This window comes from Leptopilina boulardi, unplaced genomic scaffold (genome assembly GCF_019393585.1).
Source record: "Leptopilina boulardi isolate dan_hultmark-lab unplaced genomic scaffold, ZJU_Lbou_2.1 LbouV2_316, whole genome shotgun sequence".
Taxonomy (NCBI): domain Eukaryota; kingdom Metazoa; phylum Arthropoda; class Insecta; order Hymenoptera; family Figitidae; genus Leptopilina; species Leptopilina boulardi.
In genome coordinates this window covers 2,120,996-2,143,883 of record NW_026137881.1, presented here as the reverse complement: position 1 = coordinate 2,143,883, position 22,888 = coordinate 2,120,996, and the positions used below count along the sequence as shown (strand labels likewise).

At 26.4% G+C, this 22,888-nt stretch overlaps 1 protein-coding gene across 12 annotated transcripts in view; it reads right to left on the bottom strand.

Moving 5' to 3' along the window:
- The window catches only part of LOC127283950 (RNA binding protein fox-1 homolog 2), a 410,297-nt gene that overhangs the window by 45,229 nt on the left and 342,180 nt on the right, over positions 1–22,888 (bottom strand). For 8 of the 12 annotated variants that reach the window (XM_051309148.1, XM_051309145.1, XM_051309146.1 and 5 more), the window contains 2 exons: positions 19,516–19,551; positions 8,617–8,637 (listed from right to left, as the gene is read on the bottom strand). In XM_051309148.1, the coding sequence (XP_051165105.1) occupies positions 8,617–8,637; positions 19,516–19,551 (57 nt within the window). The remainder of the gene's footprint in view (positions 1–8,616; positions 8,638–19,515; positions 19,552–22,888) is intronic. The other 4 variants (XM_051309152.1, XM_051309154.1, XM_051309151.1 and 1 more) reach the window with 1 other exon arrangement.

Genomic DNA, 22,888 nt, shown 5'->3' with positions numbered 1-22,888 from the left:
CACTAAGTGTCCAATCTAGCGTTAAAAATGCTACTACTGTAGGAACTGAGTAAAAGTATGTGCGGCTGCGCACAATTGCCACAATCACTACAACTGCGCTTGCGCAACGATAACTCTCTCATAAGGTTATTCAAGTTGGGTGGGGGAAAGCCAAAATGGATGCTTGCTGGTGCACAAACATCCGGCCTATCAGCCAATCAGCATTCACTCCCATGTGAAATTCACGGTACTTTCACATGGGAATGAATGCCGATTGGCTGATAGACCAGATGTTTGTGCACCAGCAAGCATTCATCTTGGTTTTCCCCCACCCAACTTGGATAACCTTATTGGCAAGAAAAGGCGCGCTTATTTGAAATGCTTTATTATAAGAAAAAAAAGAATGCAATATAAAACCATTTTCACTGCAGTATTGATTGTTTTTATTAATTAATTATAATGCTTTCTAAACAATATTAATTTTTTTTAACGCCTTAAATATATAATAATAATAATAACACATTAATAATTATGTTACTAATTTTATCATATTTATTACATTCTCATCATAATAGTTTGTATTATATTTATTTTTTTATTATTTATTATATTAATAATATATTAATTTTTATTCATTTATTATTATTGTATTATTATTAACATTTTTATTAAATTATTATTAACTAATTTTTTACTAGGTACTAATTTCTAATTGTTATTAGTAATATAAAAAATAATAAATGTAATAAAATTAGTAACATTATTATTAATAAACATGTAAGTAGGTTAAGAAAATAAATATTGATTAGAAAGAATTATAATTAACCCCAAAAAATTATTATATTATCGATATAATTAAAAAAATAACAAATTCAACAGTGAAATTTTTTTATATTTGCTTTCTTAACGTTTTCTTATAATAAAGCATTTCATATAAGCGCGCCGTTTCTTTCCAATGGGAGAGTTATCGTTGCGCAAGCGCAGTTTCGTTTAGACACGGTCATTTCTATTTCTATGTTGTGAAACTTTACCGTTTGACGCTAAAGGCACTCTAATACCTTTTTGGCTGCCTGCAGGTTACCATGACAATGCATGAGAGTGAGTGCGACAGAAGATTTAAAATTTTGAATATTCAAATTTTCTGTCTCACTCACACTCATGCGTTGCCATGGTAACCTGCAGGCAGGCAGGCAGCAAAAAAGGTGTGAGAGTGCCTTAACTGAGATCTGGCGCTGTATGTCTTTGACGGTATATGAGGTTCTGATCAATTTCTTCATTATTAAATTATTATTATATCTCAGACAATTCTTTTCTAGCCAAAACCTTTTTTTAACCGTGTGAATAAATTTAATCTTCCGAGTGGTTAACGGCCGGTTTTTGCGTCTGCGCAGACACAAAACTGCCTTTAACCTCTCTCTCACTTTCACACGGTGAAAACGGCCTTATAAAAATAAAGAAAAATATCTCTGAGAATCAAATATGATTCTATAAATTCTGTTAATACAGTTTAATAAATCGAATTGTTATCATCAAATTATTATTGTCCATTATAGTTGTACAAAAAACTATTTTCCCAAGATTTTAAATATACTATTCACAGAATGATAATAAAAATTTGTACGTGATGACTGGAAGAATAATTATTTCCTCTTACGAAAAAAAAGAAACAAGCTAACATGGTCAATTGCTGTCTGCATTCAGCAATAAAGTTGACGTCACCGTATATTATGTGAATTGAAGAATCATTCTTGATTCAGCTTGCAAGTCCTCGCAGGTCTCTCTCTATCTCTGCGTGTGTTGTTTCAGAGAAATGTCATTCCTTGTGAGAATTTTGAGTGAAAGAGAGAGAGAGAGAGAGAGATATCTCCTGATGTGTTTCTCCTCTGTTCCCCATTTCATCGTTTGTTTATCTTCACAAGCTTGCTTGCGCTCTCTCTCTCTCTCTCTTCCTCTATCTTGTGTCACATTTTCATCTCTTTGAGGGTACAAAGTGTGCAGCAAAGCACATCCAGGGTGCTCATGTCACATTGGAGTGCATCTGAAAGTGGTCTTGTTTTCACGATTACTCACTACCTAGAGAAAAAGAGAGAGAGAGAGAAAAAAAGAGAAAGAAATGAGGAGAGAAAGAAAAAAAGTGAGAGAAATAGAAAAAGAGAGAGAGGGGGGCGAGATAGAGAACGAGATTTTCTCTCTCTCAAAAAAAATAAAATAATAATCATTCCTTTTGTCACCTAACAAATTTTTTTTGAAAATTTTATTTTCTGATTGCATCCTCTATGAAATTCAGAAAAATTTTTGAGTCTAATTTCTTATTATCAAGACACCACCAAGTGCAAAAAAAAAATTAATCTCATTTCTAAATAGCCAATGACAGAGAGAGACAAAATTATTGTTACTCGAGGAGCAAGAAAATATTAGGATTTTTATACGTCAGAATGTGTTTTTGTGGACATTGAATGCTTGTGAGAAAAATTAATAGTGTACATGCAAAACGTGTGAAAAAATAAACTACCTCTCAAAAGCGTCTTTAATGCACCATTGCTATTTTTTTTATAGAAAAAAAAATAACTATATAGGAAATCAATGCCTCTCGAACTAGCAAAAAAATACTAAGTGTTTTCAATATTAATTAATAACGTGAAATTTTATTAAATTAAATAATTTACTTTTTTTTATTAAATGAAATAAAAATTAAACAATTCGATCAAAAATTTTATAAAATAAATTTTTTTTCTTTTTACAAAAAATTCTTTTCGCTTAAAAAAAAAAATTATTTGATTCAAATAATCAGTTACTTGACTATTATCATAAAAAATATTTACTGGAATGAAATAAATATTTACGGGAATCAAATAAATGTTTACTTGAATTAAATAAATATTTACTGGAATGAAATAAATATTTATTTGAACCAAATAATTTTTATTTAAATTAAATAAATTGTATTTCATTCAAATACAGAAATTATTGGTTCAAATATACAATTTATTTAATTTAAATAAAAATTATTTGGTTCAATTAAATATTTATTTGATAATTAGTCATGTAATCGATTATTTGAGTCAAATAAAATTTTTTTTAGTGCAGAAAACTAGGATTTAAAATTATTCATATAAATTTATATTAGAAATTTTATTATTATTTTGAAAAAAAAATTAATTTCATTTGCAACTATATTAATTAATAATATAAAAGAAGTGATTCTGATTATTACCGTTCATAATTCGATCAACAATTTTGGAAATTAAAAAATTTTTTTTTTTACAAAAATTCTCTGATGGAAAAAAAAATAAAACTATATGATTCAAAATTATCAATATAATAACAGAAAGGACAGAATACTTTTAAAAATTTCAAAAACAATATTTTTAATATTCGATTTTGGTGCGAGTTAAGGACTTTTGAATATTTTTTTTATGAATTCTGTTTTCTAAATTCCAAAATTCTACACTGAGTAAAAAATTTCATTCAAATAATCAGTTACTTGACTGATATCCAATAAATATTTATTTGTATTAAATATATTTGAGTCAATTAAATGGTATTTGTTTCAAGTAAAAAAATTATTGATTCAAATATAGTTTATTTAATTCAAATACTATTTATTTGACTCAAGTAAATATTTATAAGATTCAAGTGAATATTTATTAGAATCAAGTAAATAGTTATTATAATCAAGTAAATATTTATTAGAATCAAATAAATAGTTATTATAATCAAGTAAATATTTATTAGAATCAAGTGAATATTTATTAGATTCAAGTAAATATTTATTTGATAATAGTAAAGTAACCGATAATTTGAAAAAAAGAAGAAATTTTCTTTCAGTGTATAAGTATGAGTGATTATTATATTAATTCGTTAAAAACTAAAAAAAATACTACACTGAATTTATGGGGAAATTTAGCAAAATGAATATATATAATAAAGGAATGTTTTGCAATTTCACGAAACTGTGAAGGTATTATTGAACTTGTATGAGAAACTTTATGGTCCATTGTCTTTAGGAGGCCATTGTCCTCGGGAAATGGTCTTAAATTCCAAAAGTTAAGTTACTTTGGAATTTTCGTCCTCTATAATTTTGTAAACTTTAAAATTTTCGTTAAATTGTTAAACTAATTCAATAAGTAATAATAATAATAATGATGATCGAGATAATAAATCAAAATAAAAAGAACCCTGTATTTTGTCTATAATACCTATATAATAATAGAGATTATGCGACAATAAAAGTTGGAAATTTTTTTTATCAATTTTAAGAATAATTTTTAGCATGCATGTATCACGAAATCTTTGGAACAATGCACTACATATTATATATAGATATATACAAGATTCAAAGCACATCCCCTAATATTAATATAATAATTATTTATTTCCTAAAGCTTTTATCTACACCATTGCGAATAAATCGACAGTCACATATTATTGAGAAAAAGGCTCTTAAAAATTTGAAGAAAAAAAATAAACTCTAAATAATGTTATTTTTATTTATTTTATTATTTTTGTACCAAGAAAAAATTTTTATAAAGAAATAAATTAATACATTAATCCATTTTTTATATTATTTTCTTCATCAATATCTACGAATTTGAGACAATAATTTTTTAAATAAAAATGTTCATAATTTTTTTTCTCATTATTATTATTATTATTATTATTATAAACAAATATTTATTTATAGTTTTGTTTTTGAGTTCCATATGTTTTAAGGTTATGTTTTTGACGGTTTATCATTTAATTTATTTGAATTATTAAGACAGTTCAATCTCTTGACATAACCTCAAACTAAAAATTGATTTTATCATCAAATAAAAGTATAATTGAAATTAATTTTACTAAATTTTGAAAAATCTAGTTGTACAATTTTCAAAAAAATAATATATATATATATATATATATTTTTTTTTTTACATAAAATTTCTTGTCAAATGATAATTATTTAACAATTTTTTGTTTAGAGTTAGTAAATAATTTTAATTTTTATCCAATTTTTAGAAACAAAAACTCCAAAAATTATTATTAAATTCATACTACTCATTTGTTTGTAAAAAATAGATAAAAACTATTAACCTTAAACAAAAAAAAAAGTTAAATAATTATTATTTAACAACAAATTGTGACTCAAAATAATTTTTTTTTTCTTTGGTAAATATTATACAACTGAATCTTCCAAATTTTTCTGTAATCAATTTTAATTATAGTAATTAATATATTTTAAATAATATAATATAATATTAATATATTTATTTACAACTTTTTAGTTTGAGGTTATGTCAATTAGTTGAATATCCTTAAGGGATTTTAAATGTCTGTTACCTAAATTCTTTATTACATTTTGAAATTAGATTACAAAATATGAAAAAACGGAATAAAAAAGTTTTCTGTTTCTTGTATTACTGAATAATTTTACAAAAAATTAAAAATATATGTTTTATTAAAAAAAAAAAAAAAAAAAAAACACTTTTTAGTTATTTTCTTTGAAAAAAAAAATTCAAGTAGATATTGATGAAAAAAAATTATTTTTTTTCGCAAAATGCAATATATTTAAAAAATATAGCACCATGTTAAGGAACGTGAAAAAAGAGAAAATGTTTTTTTTTTTTTTTTTAAAGAGCTGCTCCAATAGACAAAAAGCAAACACACGAACGCCAAAGCGTCGTCGTTATGAAGATACTTTAATTTTGAAAAAAGAAAAAGTTTAAAAAACACTATAACGACAAGAGAGAAAATAAAAAAAAGGGGGAGGGAAATGTTGAGAAAAAAAAAGATAACCCAAGAAGGTAAACAATAATAAAAAAAAAAAAGGACCTTTCGAACGAGGTAAAGTAATGCCAGTATAGGGTGTTACTACTTTGGAAAGAAGATACGACCCAAGGGAATCGAAAAATCCTCTCATCGTTTCTTTCTAAACCCTCCCACAACACTTTTGCAATATTATTATTATTATTATTATTATTATTATTATTATTATTATTATTATTATGTAGACAGAATTCTCCATAGAAAACTTTTTCTTTCCTCCAGAAGTTGTGTGTGATAATGTCATAAACGATACGCCCTTTTATTTCTCTCACAAAAAATTATTTTTGTAAAAATACTACTTATTTGGTGTCATGTTAAAATTTTCTAATTTTGCAAATAACTGTAGAAAAATCCAAAAGGCAGAGAAATAGAAATGGACAGAGAGAGAGAGAGAGAGAGAGAGAGAAAGAGAGAGAAAGATGATAAAAGAGAAGATAGAATTTTTGAGTCCAGAAGAAATTTTTTTTTTTTCGCGGAAAGACAAAAAAGCATTAAACACACGAACACTGACAATGCAAGTACATGCTGGATCTTTACTATATTAATATAAGGATTAATAAAAATCCCCTTCGAGGAATGAGAATTTCTCGTGTGTAAATCATTATGGATCCATGTAATATTTCGAGAAAAAAATTTCTTTATTTTTCTTTTTCGTTCTTCTTTTTTTTTGACAGTGTAAAGATCGTATAAAAAATTGCATTGACGGAGATGTACAATTCTTAATTTTAATATTATGAGTCGCTGAGTCTCTCTTCTTCGCACTTCACTCGCGTTATAAAATTGTCTCTAAAAGTCATTTTTTTTCTTCTTCTTCTTTTGATCCATGGTTGTGGTTTTTTTTTTTTTTGTTTTGAAATTTCTGTTTTTCTTTCCATTTTCTTTCAAATTTTTTTTTTCGAATTCTATTTTATCAATTTTTCCATAATTTCTTGTTCCATTTCCCTTTTCTTCATTGATGCACTTTTTTATTTTGATTTCGAATTTTTCTCGTCATGCAATTTGTTCTAATATTTGACTAAAAATCTAATACACACTTTTTCACACTTGAGATGGAAAAAAAGAAATTAATTTTCTTTTTTTTTTTTTTATCACGCAGAGAATAAGTTACGTTATTTGAAAAAATATAATCACACTAGAAAAATTACCCTGTATTTGTTATCACGAGATGATTTTTTTTTATCATCAATCAATTTTTATATATAGGAAAAAAAAAGAAATATTACGATTCTTGGAATCGTGGAATGCTTTTGAGTATTTAAAAAAACTTTGTAAAAAAGTTATTAAAAAATCGTATCTAGTTTTGTAAAAGAAACTAGTAAAAAAAAACTAGTTTGTAAAAAATTGTAAAAAAAAAATTTGTAAAACTTTAAAAAATAGGTGTAAAAAAAATTATTATCTATTATCTAAAACCCTGATTATTTATCACTCTAAGACACTAGGACTGCATTTATTGTTCTATTGTCTCTTTCTCACTATTGGTAGGAATTATCAAAAAAATTCCTATTTTTATTTTTAGTAAAATCACCTGAGTTTTGAATTTTTAAAACCTATTCGTCCTATCACTGACCATATTAGATTTGTCATCAACGCATTTTGAACTTTCAAATTTTGATTTTAATCCCAAATTTTAATTTTTTAATTTCATTAATTTTTCCCGAAATTAATTTTTATTTGCTTTCTACAAAATCCCAAGTTTTTCTTTTTTTTCAGTCATCTTTGGTTTCAATTGAAAAAACTATTTTTCTCAAAATTGTAATTTCGCCGTCACTTTATATAATAGACGATAATTACAGGAAAAATTATTCTAATTAAACTTTTCACTAAACTGAAAATATTAATTTTTCAGTTCAATTTCCGATTTTTGAGTTCGAATTAAAAAAAATTTGTTTTTCTAAAAATTTGACTTCCTCGTTACGAGAAAGTTAAATTAAAAACTGGCCTTTTTTTTAAAGACTGATTAATATTGTAAATTAAAAAAAATGGACCCACCTTGGTTGCAGAAAGAATCAGCGAAACCTAAAACTCGAATATTAAAAATATGTATGTCGAGGACCTTTCTAAAACAGGTCAGTGTTAGGACCGAAATAGGAAATTATTATCGAGAAATACTGGCGGAATTAAAAAAAAAAAAAATAAAAAAAAAAACCTCAAAGAAAAAGGTTTTCAATCGGTTTTTTAATTCAACTAAAAAAGTCCATTGCCATTTAAAAATATTCATTGGAATTTTAAATTTCATTTTAATATGAAATTCGATCATTTTTAGTATATTCTATTTGCATGTTAAATTATTAGATTTTAATTTTAATTTTTAATTTCAAATGTGATCAAATTAGTTTCTTTTCTTAAGTTAAAGAAATAAAAATAGAAAAAATTACAATTTTTCCAACTCGTAATGCTAATTAAATATTTTTGTTAGCTATTTTTTTTTATATTTGAAAATTTTTGTAATTCAAATGGCAAAGTACGATTAAAGTTGAATCGCTGATAAAAATTTAAAAAAAAAATCAAAAATACCTTTAGTATCCGCGACGTTACATTTCCGGTGGAAAAAAAAAATTCGTCGTGTATATCGATAAAAGAAAAATTACTGTGGTCTATATGTACACTCGACTTGTCTCTCTTTTTTTTTTTTTTTTTTTTTAATGGCTTGGTCGTGGTGTGGCGGATGTGGGGATTCTATGCGAAAATTCGCTTGCTTTCAGAATGTATGAGCTGCTTTTTGGAAATGTCATCGGCCTTGGAATCGCCTTCAAGAGAATCCCTGGCAATTTTCCCTGATTTCTGAGTAAAGAGTCCGAAGTGCCTCTTCAGGCACATCGTGGATGCACCTACCCTCTGGCCACTGGACGCACACTGCAACAAAATAAAAATTCATCATTTAAAAAAACATGTCACATTTTCAGTTCTATTTCTTTTTTTTCTAAAGTTTTTAAAAATTATAAAAAAATTTTTTATATAATTATTTTTTTTATCACACTAATAATCAAAAATGGTATAGAGAGACAAAAAAGTTTCAAAGTTACAATTCCAAAAAGCCCAAAGTTTATTATTTTCCCAAAAAGGACATTTTTTTCAAAATATTTTTTTTCCAATTGTCGTTTTTTTTCTCCAAAAATTGGCCTTTTATTTTTTTAAACTTTAAAAATGCAAATTCCATTTAAAGAAACATTCATTTGTTATTTTCTGTAATTAACAAATTTTTTATTCTTCTTTAACAGTTCATCATTTTCTTTTTTTATTAGGAATTTTTATTTTGAAAATTTTATTCTTTGGGACATTTTACTTTTGGAAATTTTTTAATTTGGAAAAAAAAATTTTTTATTTTTTAAATATGAAACTTTCGGTTTGGAAATATTATTATTTAACAAATTTTAACTAAAAATAATTTTTTTTTTGGAATATCGTATAATCAAATATAAAATCAATTTTAAATATATATATTTTTCGTTCTGAAAAACTAATTTTTAGTTTGAGGTTATGTTAATGTTAACCTCCTTGAGACAAAGAAATGTGCTAATATAAATGATGATAATGAAAAATCATATATAAATATATATATTATTTCCTAAAATATAAAAGAACATGCGCGCATTTGTGATACAAGCGGGCGAGAATATTGAAAATGGGATGCATGAAACTTAATTTGCATAAAACAGGTGAAAACACATTCAGGATTCAAATGATCTAATTTGAAATTCAGGTCGAAGTATCCTCCCTCGTGTTGAATTATTATTGCAAAGCTAACATTATTTTGAGTTAAGAAGCGCGCAAAGCCACAGGTAGAATTTGATATTTAGCCTGTATGTGTATGTGGTTTACTTTGAAATTAGAGAGCAATCTACTCGATTGAGAGGAAGTTTATTTAACCGTATATATAAATATGGAATTTACTTGATTTTCAATTTTCATTAAACGGCAATTAATATTATGAAACATAATAAATAAAGAATTATATCTACGGAATTTGATTTTCATTTCAGAAAATTAATTCCAAAATCAAAAATTCGAACAAATAAAAATTCTGTGAAATGAATTTTCGGTTATATAAAATTTCTGTAATATAGAAAATCGTTTTGATGAAAATTCTGCAATATACTAATTCGAATAAATAAAAATTAGACACAAAAATAATTATGATAAATGAAATTCCATGAAAATTCCCCAAAAAAAGGTTATAACTTCTATCGAAATTAACGAATTTTTATAAAACTTGGTAATTATGTTCTTAGCGATAAATGACATGTTTTTATTACAGAAAGATACAAAATTAAAAAAAAAAATTATATTCATTATGGAATGATCCAAAAAATGCAAAAAAAAAAAAAAAACAGTATTCACTTTCAAAAAAATTATCGGATCGTTATGGAAACTTGTTGATTATTTGATAAAAATTCTGCAAAAAAATTATCAAGTTTTATAACTTCATTTTTTTGAACGTTATAGCTGTTTTTTGGATTTTTCTTGGGTCATTCCGTAATAAATATACGTTTTTTTTCCCTAAATTTGTATCTTTCTGCAATCAAAGAATGTAATTTATGGCAAAGAACATAATTACCAAGTTTCATAAAAATTCTTTAATTTCTTTAGAAGTTATAACCGTTTTTTCATTTTTTTTTTTTTGGGACATTCCATAATAATTATACGATTCTTTTCTAAATTTCTAATTTTTTTCCTTTAAAGGGTGTTATTTATTGCAAAAAACATAATTGCCAAGTTTTACAACGATCCGATAATTTGTTTAAAAGTTATAACTGTTTTTTTGGACTTTTTTGGGGTCATTCCGTAATAAATGTACAATTATTTTTCTAAATTTGTATTTTTTTGTATTTAAAGGATGTAATTCATTGTAATGTAATTCGGTTATATAAAAATTGTATAATATAGAAAATCGTTTTGATGAAAATTCCTGCAAAATATTAATTCGAACAAATAAAAATTCGGCTCAAAAATAATTATGACAAATGAATTTCCATAAAACGAAAATTCTAACTAATGATATTTAGAACATACTAATGTGTCCCATTTTTCTATACCAATGGAAGAGAGTTATAGTAGCGCAAGCGCAGTTGCTTTTGCTAACATTTGGCATCTTTGGTTGACATCCGAATGCTAAAATTTATTTCTAACATAATTTAAACCAAGGGAAAATAAAAAAATACTTGTTAGTAAGTTTTTATCGTGTCTATCTTTAAGTTTTTATCGCTTTTTGTCAATTGAAAACGTTTTGTTTTGCGTTAAAAACCATTTTTCAGTTTTGAGGTTATGTTAGAGCAAAAATGACATTTTTGTCTAAAGCAAATAATTCAATGACAATATATTTAGATAATATAACACAAAGGCACGAAAATATCCTCTTTTTGTAAGAATCACCCATATATCAAGAATGAAAACCGTAATTAGAGGAAGAGAATATAATTCTCCGTAGAGAATTATGAAAATCAAGAGATAGAATCTCAAATCGAAATTAGTTTCGGGAAATTGGTGCTGGAAATGAGAGAGAGAGGCAATTTGATAAATATTGATCTAAATTTCGATTAGATTAACACATATTGGTGTTTAGTTTCCTATGGGCTTTTGAAAATCGACGACCACGCCCGAAGAAAATTAGAGTTAACATTTGCCAATGTTCAGAGAATTTACTTCCCTCATTCCCTGGCATCGAAATCTCTATTTCTCTCTTTTTTTATCCCTCTTTCTCTGTTTAACGAAGCTGAAGTAGAAAATTATGCTTAATACATCACTACTCAAGCGTTAAAAGTCTTCTGGCAAGCAACTCAAATATTTTCAAGTCGCGAAACCCGCCATTTATTTTCACTTAACGAGCTTTTCAAAGTACAAATCTAACGATTACAAACACATCTTTATTCCAAACTTCTTTTGCATGAGAAAAAAAATTTCAAATAAAACTTTTTTTAAAAATATTTTTCTGAACCTTCTGAAACTTTAGAAAACATATGTTCATTCGTACAAATTGTTAAATAAAAAAAAAAATTTATAAAATCATTGATGAAATAAAAGTTGTAAATCTATTATATATATAGAGAAAGATATCAGATGGGCATTTTTCTATGAGCATTATTTAACCTTGTTGTATTCTTTTTTCAAAGGCTTCAAGTGAAGATGTTTCACTACTTGAACGAGTTTAAAACAATCGAGTAACCTCGTAGGGCTGCTACCATCACACTTGTGATGATGAAGTCGACCTTAATCCGATATATAGAGGCCTTTTTCCAGTCTATAGAAAAACATAAGAGACTCGAGTATACAAGTTATATGTACACCTTAGGGCACGAGAAAAGTGTGAGAAAAAAAAAGAAGAAGAGACATATATTTTTCGTCCCAAGAATCCAAGAATTTGATTTGTGAAACTCAAACTTATTCCCTTAGGCGAAATCGAGAAACGAAACACACATTCAAAAGGAACTTCCTATATATATATAGCAATGCAACGCAATCTTCAGTTATCAAAGTTCTCGCATATTCCAAAAAGCACAAAATTTCATTTCACACTTTTATTCAATTTCTCTCTATATAGAATTTCTTTCAATTGAAAGCAAATTTTCAATGAACAAAGAATTTTTCGAAAAATTCTGATCAAAATTGAAAGGCGGACATAACCACAAACTAAAAATTGGGTTTTATCGACAAATACAAGTATAATTTAAAATTGAATCGTGAATTTAGAAAAGGACTCAATTCGAAAAAGCGCAAGTGTCAAAACTTATGTCAAATGTAGATTAAACCAAATTAAGGATTGGGCTAAATAAGAATTAGGTTAAATAAAGATGAGACCACATAAGAATTAGGTTAAATAAATATTAGGCCAAATATGAAATATGGTTCAAGTTAAAATTAGATTTTAATTTAAAATTTCAAAATTTGTCCTAATATTTATATAACCTAATTCTTATGTGGTCTAATCTTAATATAACCTAATTCTTATGTGGTCTAATCTTTATATAATCTAATTCTTACTTGGCTTAATCTTTAACTTTCCCAATCTCTGCTTTCACCGTTTTTTTTTCTACGAGAAATGTCCAATGGCGCCCTCTACGTCTACTTTACCGACGCAACCTAGATAGGAAACTCATGGAAGATTTTTCTCAACACATTAAAATAGATAAAAATTAAAATTCAATTATACTAACGATTCTACGCCAATAACCTCATCGTTGGATTTAAAACATTTATATATATATATATATATATATATATATATATATAAATCAAATCACGCATATTTAAATTCGTATATAGACAAAAAAAAATTTCCAATTTAAACCTGAACGAAGCAAAAGAAGATGGGGAGGGGAAAAAGAGAAAAGGAAATAGAGTTACGTGTGCGACGGGATAATCGATCTGTCAGACGTAATTGACTGTAATAAAGGTACCCAAGGAAGGAAATTGCCTCTAAGTCGATCGATCGTCCTCGAAGATGATGCAGCGATAGAATTCCAACTCGAGGGAAAATTTTCTAGAAAAGTCTAACGCCGATTACATCGAGATAAGATAATCCGCTTTCCCCGAGATTGAGGCAAAGCTGAAGAAAAAGAAGAAGAAGAAGAAAAAAAAATTGTCAAGTTCAGTGGAATTTGAATCATGTGCGCCAAAAAAAAAAAATTTCAAGATCTCTAAATGAAAAAATTGTTTACGGTACCAAATTCTTATTTGATACAATTCTTAAAATGAAAAATCTTCATTTGTCCGAAATTGCAAATACAATCAACAAAAAAATTTCGGTGCGATTTTTTAAAATAGACCAAACAGAAATTATCAAGAAAATCGTGATTGGTTAAAAATAGCGCCAAAATTTTTTCCATTAATTATTTATTCGGCTATTTGTAATTTCGGATACATAAAAATTCGGCGTTTTAAAAATTGTGGGAAATAAAAAATCGTACAAAATAAAAATTTGGACAAATTAAAATTCGGTAAATTGGAAATTCTTGCATTTCAAAAATTCTAAAGACTTAAAATTCTTTAAAATAAAAAAAAAATTTCTATTTAACTATAAACAAGACAATTTGTGTTGGTATCTGGTTCGTCTCGTGTAAACATAAAGTCAATGTAATTTACGTGTTGCTAATGAAGAGGAGGGTTAAATTTAAGTCAAGTTGAGGAATTTGACGTAGGAATATCTTGAAGAGGATTGATCGAAATTTTGCGTGACAAAGGTCTGTATCTCCTTTCCCAAGGCATGTCTAATGAAACGGAAAGGTGGCCAATTATTCGTGATCCTGAAGTGGAGTCCCTATATCGAAACTAGGTAACATTATAAGTGTTGAGAATCGGGCCAATTCTGTCTTGAACAAAATTCGAACATTCTCTCTATGTAATTACTTATTCATCGAATTCTACGTGGTATATATATATAGAGAGAGAATGACTATTCCGTGAGCCTCATGGAAATTAGAAAATTATTTGACCCTGACTATAATACCACAATTGCAACTTCAATTCTCACGACAAATGTGTAATTTTTTTAAGGGTGGTTTATTTAAAATTTAATTTGTCTTTTGTTGCATAAAGTTTGAATTTAAAAAAATATTAAAATTATTTTTAAAACTAGAAAAAAAAAATTCATTTACTTGTTTAAAATAATTTTTATTTGAGTTAATTAAATGGTATATTTCACGGTACGCCAGAAGGAGGTTTAAATAAAAATGAATTGGAACTTAAAAATTCTTATTGATTATTGTTCTAAGATGAATAAAAAACTTTTCTCAATAGGTTTTAAAATCAGCTTACGTGCCCAATTTAAAACAAATTGAGTTTTAAATATTTAAAAATAGTGTTTTATGAGGAACCAGAATTTATTTAATGTATACTTATATGCGTATAGATAATAGATGTTTTAGATTTGGGTTCATATAAATTTATTAACAATGAAGTTATTTTCTTGTTTCGTTTTTATATTTATGCATTAAGAGTGTCGAACGGTATCTGAAATTCTTTGGCAAGAAGAGAGCTTTAATTATCGCACTGAACGTGAAATAGTATTGATTTTAAAATACTTTTTTCTCGAAACACGAACACTTTTAACAAAATCAGCCAAAACGCTCATCTTATAAATTTCCTAAATCCAAAAGACTGTTCGAATCCATAGAAAAACATGGTTGCAAAACAAAAAGTAGAAAAGTAATCTAATAACAGCTGCGACTTTGTGCGCCCTGCATGCTGCTGCCATCTGACGGCGGCAGGAGGTAATGTACCTGTCATTATATTACTTTCCGTTTTGCAATCGTGTTTTTATATGGATTCGTATAATCTTTAGGATTTAGGAAATTTATATAAGATACCCAAGAAGCACGTAATATAACCTCAATATCAAGGTAATATTACATGTAAGATTCGTAATATAACGTTGTAATATTACAGTAATCTTACAGTTATCTTAAAATGTCCGCCTCAAGGTAATATTACCGGTAATGTTACTGTAATATTACGCGCTAATATTAAGGTAATATTACAGTAATATTGCAGTAATATTATACCGTAATATTAAGGTAATATTACAAGAGAATATTACAGTAATATTATGGGAACATTTCTTTACGAAAAAAATCTACCCATCCAGGGAATCGAACCCCGAACTCAAAGCACACGAGTCCAGAGTTTTACCAACAAGCCAAATTGACTTATAATATATTTACGTTTTTTATGCTTTATGAATAACTCAAATCAGTCTGTAATATTACTGTAATATTACCGTTAATATTACAGTAATATTCCCAGTAATATTACAGTAATATTCCCGGTAATATTACCTTGAGGCGGACATTTTAAGATCACTGTAAGATTACTGTAATATTACAGCGTTATATTACGAATCTCACGTGTAATATTACCTTGATATTGAGGATATATTACGTGCTTCTTGGGTAAGGATCTCTAGCTGCTTTTGTAAAAAGTGTCCGTCTTTCGAGAAGAAAGCATTTTAAAATCAATGTTTATCATTTTCACGTTTAGTGCCGTTTTTAAAACCTCCATGAAGTTGGCGTCGACGCTCAGCGCCGAAATTTGTTTTTCACAGGACCAAAAATGTAAAATTATTTTTAAAAATAATTTTTGTTCCAAATAATGCCTTGAGAAATACTTTTCAAAGTATTATTTTGACCCAAAACCTTTTTAAAAATGAGATTTCATACTTTTGGTCCCATGAAAAATAATTTTCGACGCTGAGCATCGGCGCCAACTTCATGGAGGTTTTTTTTTGAAGGGCGATAATTAAAGGTCTCTTCTTGCCAAAAAATTTCAGAGACCATTCGACTCTCTTAAATAAAATTTGTCACTTTTAAAATCGTTCTTTTAACATTATAATTTAATTTTTTTAAATTGGACACAAACACTACAGCAATATAATTATTTATATGTAAAATTGAAAATAAGTAATTATTTTATCATTTATTACAGTATTTATTAGATTAAATAAATTCTGATTCCCCATAAAACACTGTTTTTATATAAAAACTCAATTTTATTTAAATCGGGCACGTAAACTGATTTTAAAAACTATTGAGAAATGTTTGTTATTCATCTAAGAATCATAATCAAAAAGAATTTTTAAGTGCCAATTCATTTTTATTTAAACCACCTTCTGGCGCACCGTGATTTGTTTCAAATTCAGAAATTATTAGTTCAAATATATCACAGTGCTTTAGAAATAATAACAGGTATGACAAAAATGGATGTAAATATATATTTCAGTGTAAATTTTATTCATCATTATTTATAGGTTAGTAATTAGACCTCCTTGAAGTTGGCGTCGACACTCAACGTCGAAAATTGATTTTCATAGTACCAAAATTGTTAAAGTATTTTTACGTTTTACAAATGATTTTGATATTTTTGGTCCCATGAAAAATAATTGTCGACGCCAACTTCATGGAGATGAAATAAGTTGAAATAAAAATTATAACATTTCTTTTTCTCAAGATATTACCACAAAAAGTGAAATATTATCTTTTAAATTTCATGTAAATTATAAAAATTAAAAATTGTTCAATTTTGAAGAAAATCTAATGGTTAATTGATTTATTCTCAGGAACATAAACTCAAAACTTATACTAGTTTCAATAAAAAAAAAATGTTTCTTTATCTTTGAACTAGCCTAAGCTTTAAGATTATGTTTATGACAACAAATTAATTACAACGATATTCTAACCTATAAATAAAGGCAAAAAAAATGCAAATTGAAAATTTTATACCCATTTTTTACATACCTGTTATTACTTTTAAAGAACCGTGATTTATTTAATAAAAATAAAAATTATTTAATTCAAGTAGGGGAATAGTCTCAGGGTTGGACACAGTTTTGGTTTTTTGTTTAGATAAATTCAGTCAATTGTGGTATATGGGTGGAAAGATCTACAAAAGAGGAACACTTTTGCTGTGGACCGTAAATTGATAGGTTCAAAATTAAAAAAGTTATAAACATTTAAAAAAAAAAATCTAGTCAGGGTTGGACTTTTCAGTCAGGGTTATACACTTTTTGAAAATCGAAACGCATTATTGGTAAAAACGTAAAATAACATTTGTAATGTTTTTTATTCTTATTTTTTCATGTTTATCTTTACTTATTGTTTACAAATTGTAAAGCTTCATGGGTTTAAAAAAGGAATGAACTCAAATTACAAAAAATAACGCTTTATTGTTCCAAATAACTCAATGAAATGATGAACAAAATTTATACAATTTAAGTATTATTTTTCTAATATCTTTGGCACAATTTTGCACTGAAAATTCAATAAAATAAAATTTATTTGTATATTTATTTATAAATTGTGTCAAATTCATAATTAATATGGGTGTCCAACCCTAACTGTGTAAAGTGTCCAACCCTAACTAGAAGCATCATTTTCAAATTGTGCTAACCATAACCAGACATGTGTCGCGATTCGATTTTTCACTTTTTTTCTTCTTAAATTATGTACCCCGCACAGTACATTCAAGAAGCATACCTTGCCGAATTCTTGCTTTTTTTTTACACATTTTTTAGGTTTATTCACAAGTCAAACAAAACTTTTTTTTTTGTCTCTTCGATTGCACCGAAGTCACAGGAGACGCTACTTTTGATTCTCCAAAAATGTAATGCCACAAAAAGTTAGGTTACACTACTAGAAGATTCGTCACGTACGCACACAGGTGGCGCTAGTGTTCTTATTTAAAAAAAGCCAAGTGTCCAACCCTGACACTATTCCCCTATAAATATTTGTTTCATAATGAGACAAGTAATTTTTTAATTAAACGAAAATTAGAAAAGTTAATAATTTTATTTAAAAACTGTGTTTAGGGATTCAAATTAATAATTTATTTGAGGAGGTTCAACCCATTAACATAACCTCTATCGGTGTCTCCTGAAATTAATCACGTGACTTCGAACACCGCCATGACACATTCAGGGGCGTCGACACAATTTTGATATTTTTGATCAATTCACAGAAAATTGTTTTTTTAAAAAAAGTTTTAAATTGAATGCTGTAATAAAATTTGAAAACTGTATAATTTATAATTGTTTTCTAAATGTCGTTTCAAATCGGAAAGTTGGCAATCTTAAGTTGAGAGTTCAATATAGTTTTGTGAAGTTTGTCGAAAGTCTGGTAACAAGGGAACATCCGTTGGTCTCAGAAACTGTTATTAATTTTCTTTGCCGGTATCTATATATATATATATCTCCCTCGTAAGTTTACTTTCGAGGCGAAAATTTAACGACCCTTATATTAAAACCGACAAGGACTTTAACGTTTCTCAGTCTCCGAACAAGTTCCACGTGTAGCAAATCTGAAAAGTTTAGTGGTGACTTTATGAACACAAAAAGCGTTTTTAGGATATTAAATATAATAATAATAATAAAAAAAAACTCACAAAATACACAGTAACCAGAAAAAATTATATCGATTGAGAAAATAATTTTTAAAAAAATACAGAGAAATTAATTATTATGTTATTATTATCATTATTGGCACACATCAAGCACATATTTCTCTCTCATTTTTTATCTTTCTTTGCGAATATTTCTTTTGATCAACAATCGTGCAATGAAAGTAGCTGTAGCGTGAAAATACAATAATTTTGATTGCACATCTAAAAGAGAAGCCATTAAAATAAAATTAAAAAAAAAAAAAAAAAAAAAAAAAAAAAAAAAAAAAAAAAAAAATTCCAAACAAACAAAATTGTGAGCGTTTGAAATTGTCTCTTTCCAGTGGTCAATATTAAATTTTAATGGATAAAATGACATTTTAATAAAATACAATATTTCACCACTAAAAAAATATTTTTCAATTAATTTTTTTGTTTACTTTATTTTTCTTTAAAGAAGGAGGCAGGCGTATCAAATCAATTAATATATTTGATCTCGAGAGATGAAAAAAAAATTATTTTTTGTCAATATATGAAACTTTGATAAACAAAAAAGTATTTTTTCCCTCTCTTTGTTATTAATTATTTTTTCTTTATTGTCGTCGCAGTTTTAATTAATTCAAAAGCTTTTTTTTCGCGCAGGCAGATGTGAAAAATCCCTCTAAATTAAGTGCTACTGCCCCCCTTCTTCTTTTTTTTCGGTGTCTCAAGTATATGGAACTAAAGAAGCGCCTAGATGTTACGAGTAGCTCGTCGAGAAAAAAGAAAGCAAAGCTCGTATATAGAAGAAGCGAAAACACAGATTTTTTTTTTTTTTTTTTTTAGAGATAGGCGAGCGAGAAGAAAATTTCTTAATTTTAAGTAAAAGCTCACCGAGTCCTGGCACCGATCCGTCTCTAGCCAGAAGAACTATTTGCAAAGATAAACAGAAAATCAGGTCAGAATATTGTCAATATTTTTTTTTGCGAATGGTGATTAAATTTTTCATTTATTTTTATGTTATCAATTTTTTTTTTTTTTTTAATATATTTATAATTTGTATTAGTAGTGTTCTTTAAGTGTTCACGAAACGCTTATACAAAGCTTTTAAACAGATTGCAACTGAGGATTCTTTGAAAGCACTGGGAAATTAGAAGCACTTGTCTGCTTGAATAAATTACTTTTTCCAAATAACATTTGGTCACGGAAGAAAACTGAAAATTATTTTCATAATTTTCTCTTTCATTTATAAAGTTCATTGAATAAAAATAATAATATTAATAATAATTTCCAATAAAATATATTTTTCTACCAATACGAATAATTTGTAAAGAATTTAGTTTTTTTTTACATCAACATTTTTATTTACTTATTTTGATGATAAATAAAAATTGTCGATAATTTGAATTCCTTTAGTTTAAAATTTTTATTTTCTAAATTAGAAAATAAAATTTTTTTTAAACCACAATTAAAAAAATAGTTATTATAATTATTATTATTATAATTAATATTATTATATGTTATATATATATACATATATTATTGTATTAGAGGGGCCTGGCCTCGCCTTTGCGTCAACCCCCCGTTTTTTAATTGTTTTTGTAGATGACTTTATGACCTATTTTGAGTTTATGTTTGCTCAATTTCTGGAATTTAAAACTATTATTAATATTTTATTATTTATTTTTTTTAATGTTATTTATGATTTTTATTAATAATAATTGTTATAATTTTCAATTTTTAAAACAAAATTTATCTAATTTTTTTTTAATTTTCCTGACAAAATTTGACCTAAATTTGAGGTTATGTTCGTTTTTTGGTTATTTTCCTCCAACGTATGACCTCAATTTTGAGGTTATGTTTGTTTCTTGGTCGTTTCCTCCAAAATAACATAACCTCACAATTTAAGTCATTTTTGGCGGGAAATCCACTCTAACCCTCAACGAAGGGGGGGGATGGCGGCTATATACAGAGCCTTGTAACGAACATAACCTCAAAATTTAGGTCATTTTTGGCGGGAAATTTACCCCCTCAACGAAGGGGGGGGATAGCGGCTATATACAGAGCCTTGTAACAAACATAACCTCAAAATTTAGGTCATTTTTGGCGGGAAATTCACCCCCTCAACAAAGGGGGGGGGGAATAGCGGCTTTATACAGAGTCTTGTAACAAACATAACCTCAAAATTTAGGTCATTTTTGGCGGGAAATTCACCCCCTCAACAAAGGGGGTGGGGAAGCGGCTATATACAGAGCCTTGTAACGAACATAACCTCAAAATTTAGATCATTTTTGGCCGGAAATTAAAATTAAAATAATTGAATTTGAAAAAAATAAATTAAAATTTTTTTTTAACTTTAAAAAAAAACGGTTCTTTTTTTTTGTTCTGAATCTGAGTATTTTTCAAATAAAATAAAATTGTTACTAAATAAAATAATAAATAATTAATTTTGAAACAAAAAAAAAAAATTGAATTGAAATATAATAACAATTTCGATAACCGTAATTTACGGTAATATGAGATTTTAATTAACATTCCGATAACTGAGATAAATTATTGCCGAGAATTAAAATTTAAATGAAGTCACCTGTCAGAATATGTGAAAAGATATTTTAGAAACGCAAGGATTTAACTGAAATGAAAACGGAAATAAGAAATTCATATATACATGTAGGGAGAGAATTTTTTTTTTTTTTTTTTTTCATTTTACTGATGAGAAAAATTTTTCCATTTTAAATCAATATTTACTTGAGATGAAATTTTTCATTTTTTTTCCATTTTTTCTGCATTACTTGACAATTGGTTTAAATAATTAAATAAAAATTAATAATTTATATAATAAATAATTTAAAAAAAAAAAAATTCGGTATAAAAAATTTTCATAGATTTTTTCTTTAGTTTATAAAGGGAATTTTCGAAAAAATTGTTTATTTTCGAAAAAGAAAAAGTCAAAAATTTTGACAAAAAAATGTTTATATTCTAAATAAATAAATAACCTTTCGAAATTGATATTATAAAAAAAAATTTTTTTTAATTATTTAACAGTAAAAAAATTGTGACCAATAAATTTCATATCCCTCAGCAAATATTTGAGAAAAAAATTTTTTCACCAGTAATCAAAAGTATTCTAAAGAAACAAAAAAATCTTTGAAAGCGATTAGAAAAAAAAAAAATTTCCGTTTTTTCACCTCAGTCAGAAATTCACATCAGAAAATTCTCCATATTCAAATGAAGAGATATGATTTTATTATTTTGTTTTTCAAATGAGAGCGAGGTTACGAGGCTTGTCGTTGCCAACGGGAAAACGCATTTAATTAAGGATGAAATTTATGATGATAAAGAAAAAGTATACGTGAGATGAAGAATGCAGTTATACGCGTCAGTCCATTTTTTTTTTATTTTTTTGAAAACACGAATTCATATTTTGTTTTTTCATTTTGTGAAAAAAAAAATTTTTTTTCTTCAGGAATTCAGGCAAAAACTATTCGATTTTACAATAATAATAATGATATACAATGCAAAAACAATAGCCAAAAATAATATTTATTAAGAAATTATTTCTTAAGGGCATGTAAAAGTTGTTTCAGTTTGCTCATGGTAATCCAATGTTACAATTGACACAACTTTGACACGCCCTTAAGACTTAATGGAAAAAATTAGTTTTTTAAAATATTTCTAATTTTGTAATCCAATAATAATAATAATAATAATAAAAATAATAATAATAATAATAAAAATAATATAATAACATAATATAATAAAATTATTTATCCATATCCAAAAAAAATATTATTTTGCAAATACTTTTTTTTTTTATTGTCAAAGCCAATAAATGGTACAGAACGTCTGATAAATTTTTTTTAATAAGTATATAAGATTGAACTTGACAAAGAGTGAGAATATTATTCTATATAGTTAAGAATCACGTGTATATGTATGGAGCTTCATTTTTCTTGTTGAAATATGATGAAGAAGAGAGAGATAAATTTTTTACTACCCACAGGGAATTATCGAGCTTTTTAAGAGCTTCGAGAAATTTACTGTGTTAGAGAAGGAAAAATATTAAAGAGTACACGAAAAAAAAAAAAAAAAAAAAAAAAAAAAAAAAAACAAGAAAAGAAATGATAAATAAAAAAGAGGAAATAACTTATGTCTTTAACTTTTGGCACGAAAATTTATAAAGTTTCCTTCGCTTATTATTCATCTTAGAGGAAAAAGGAAAGAAAGAAGAATTAATTCAAATTCTGGTCCAAAATTAAAAAAGAAA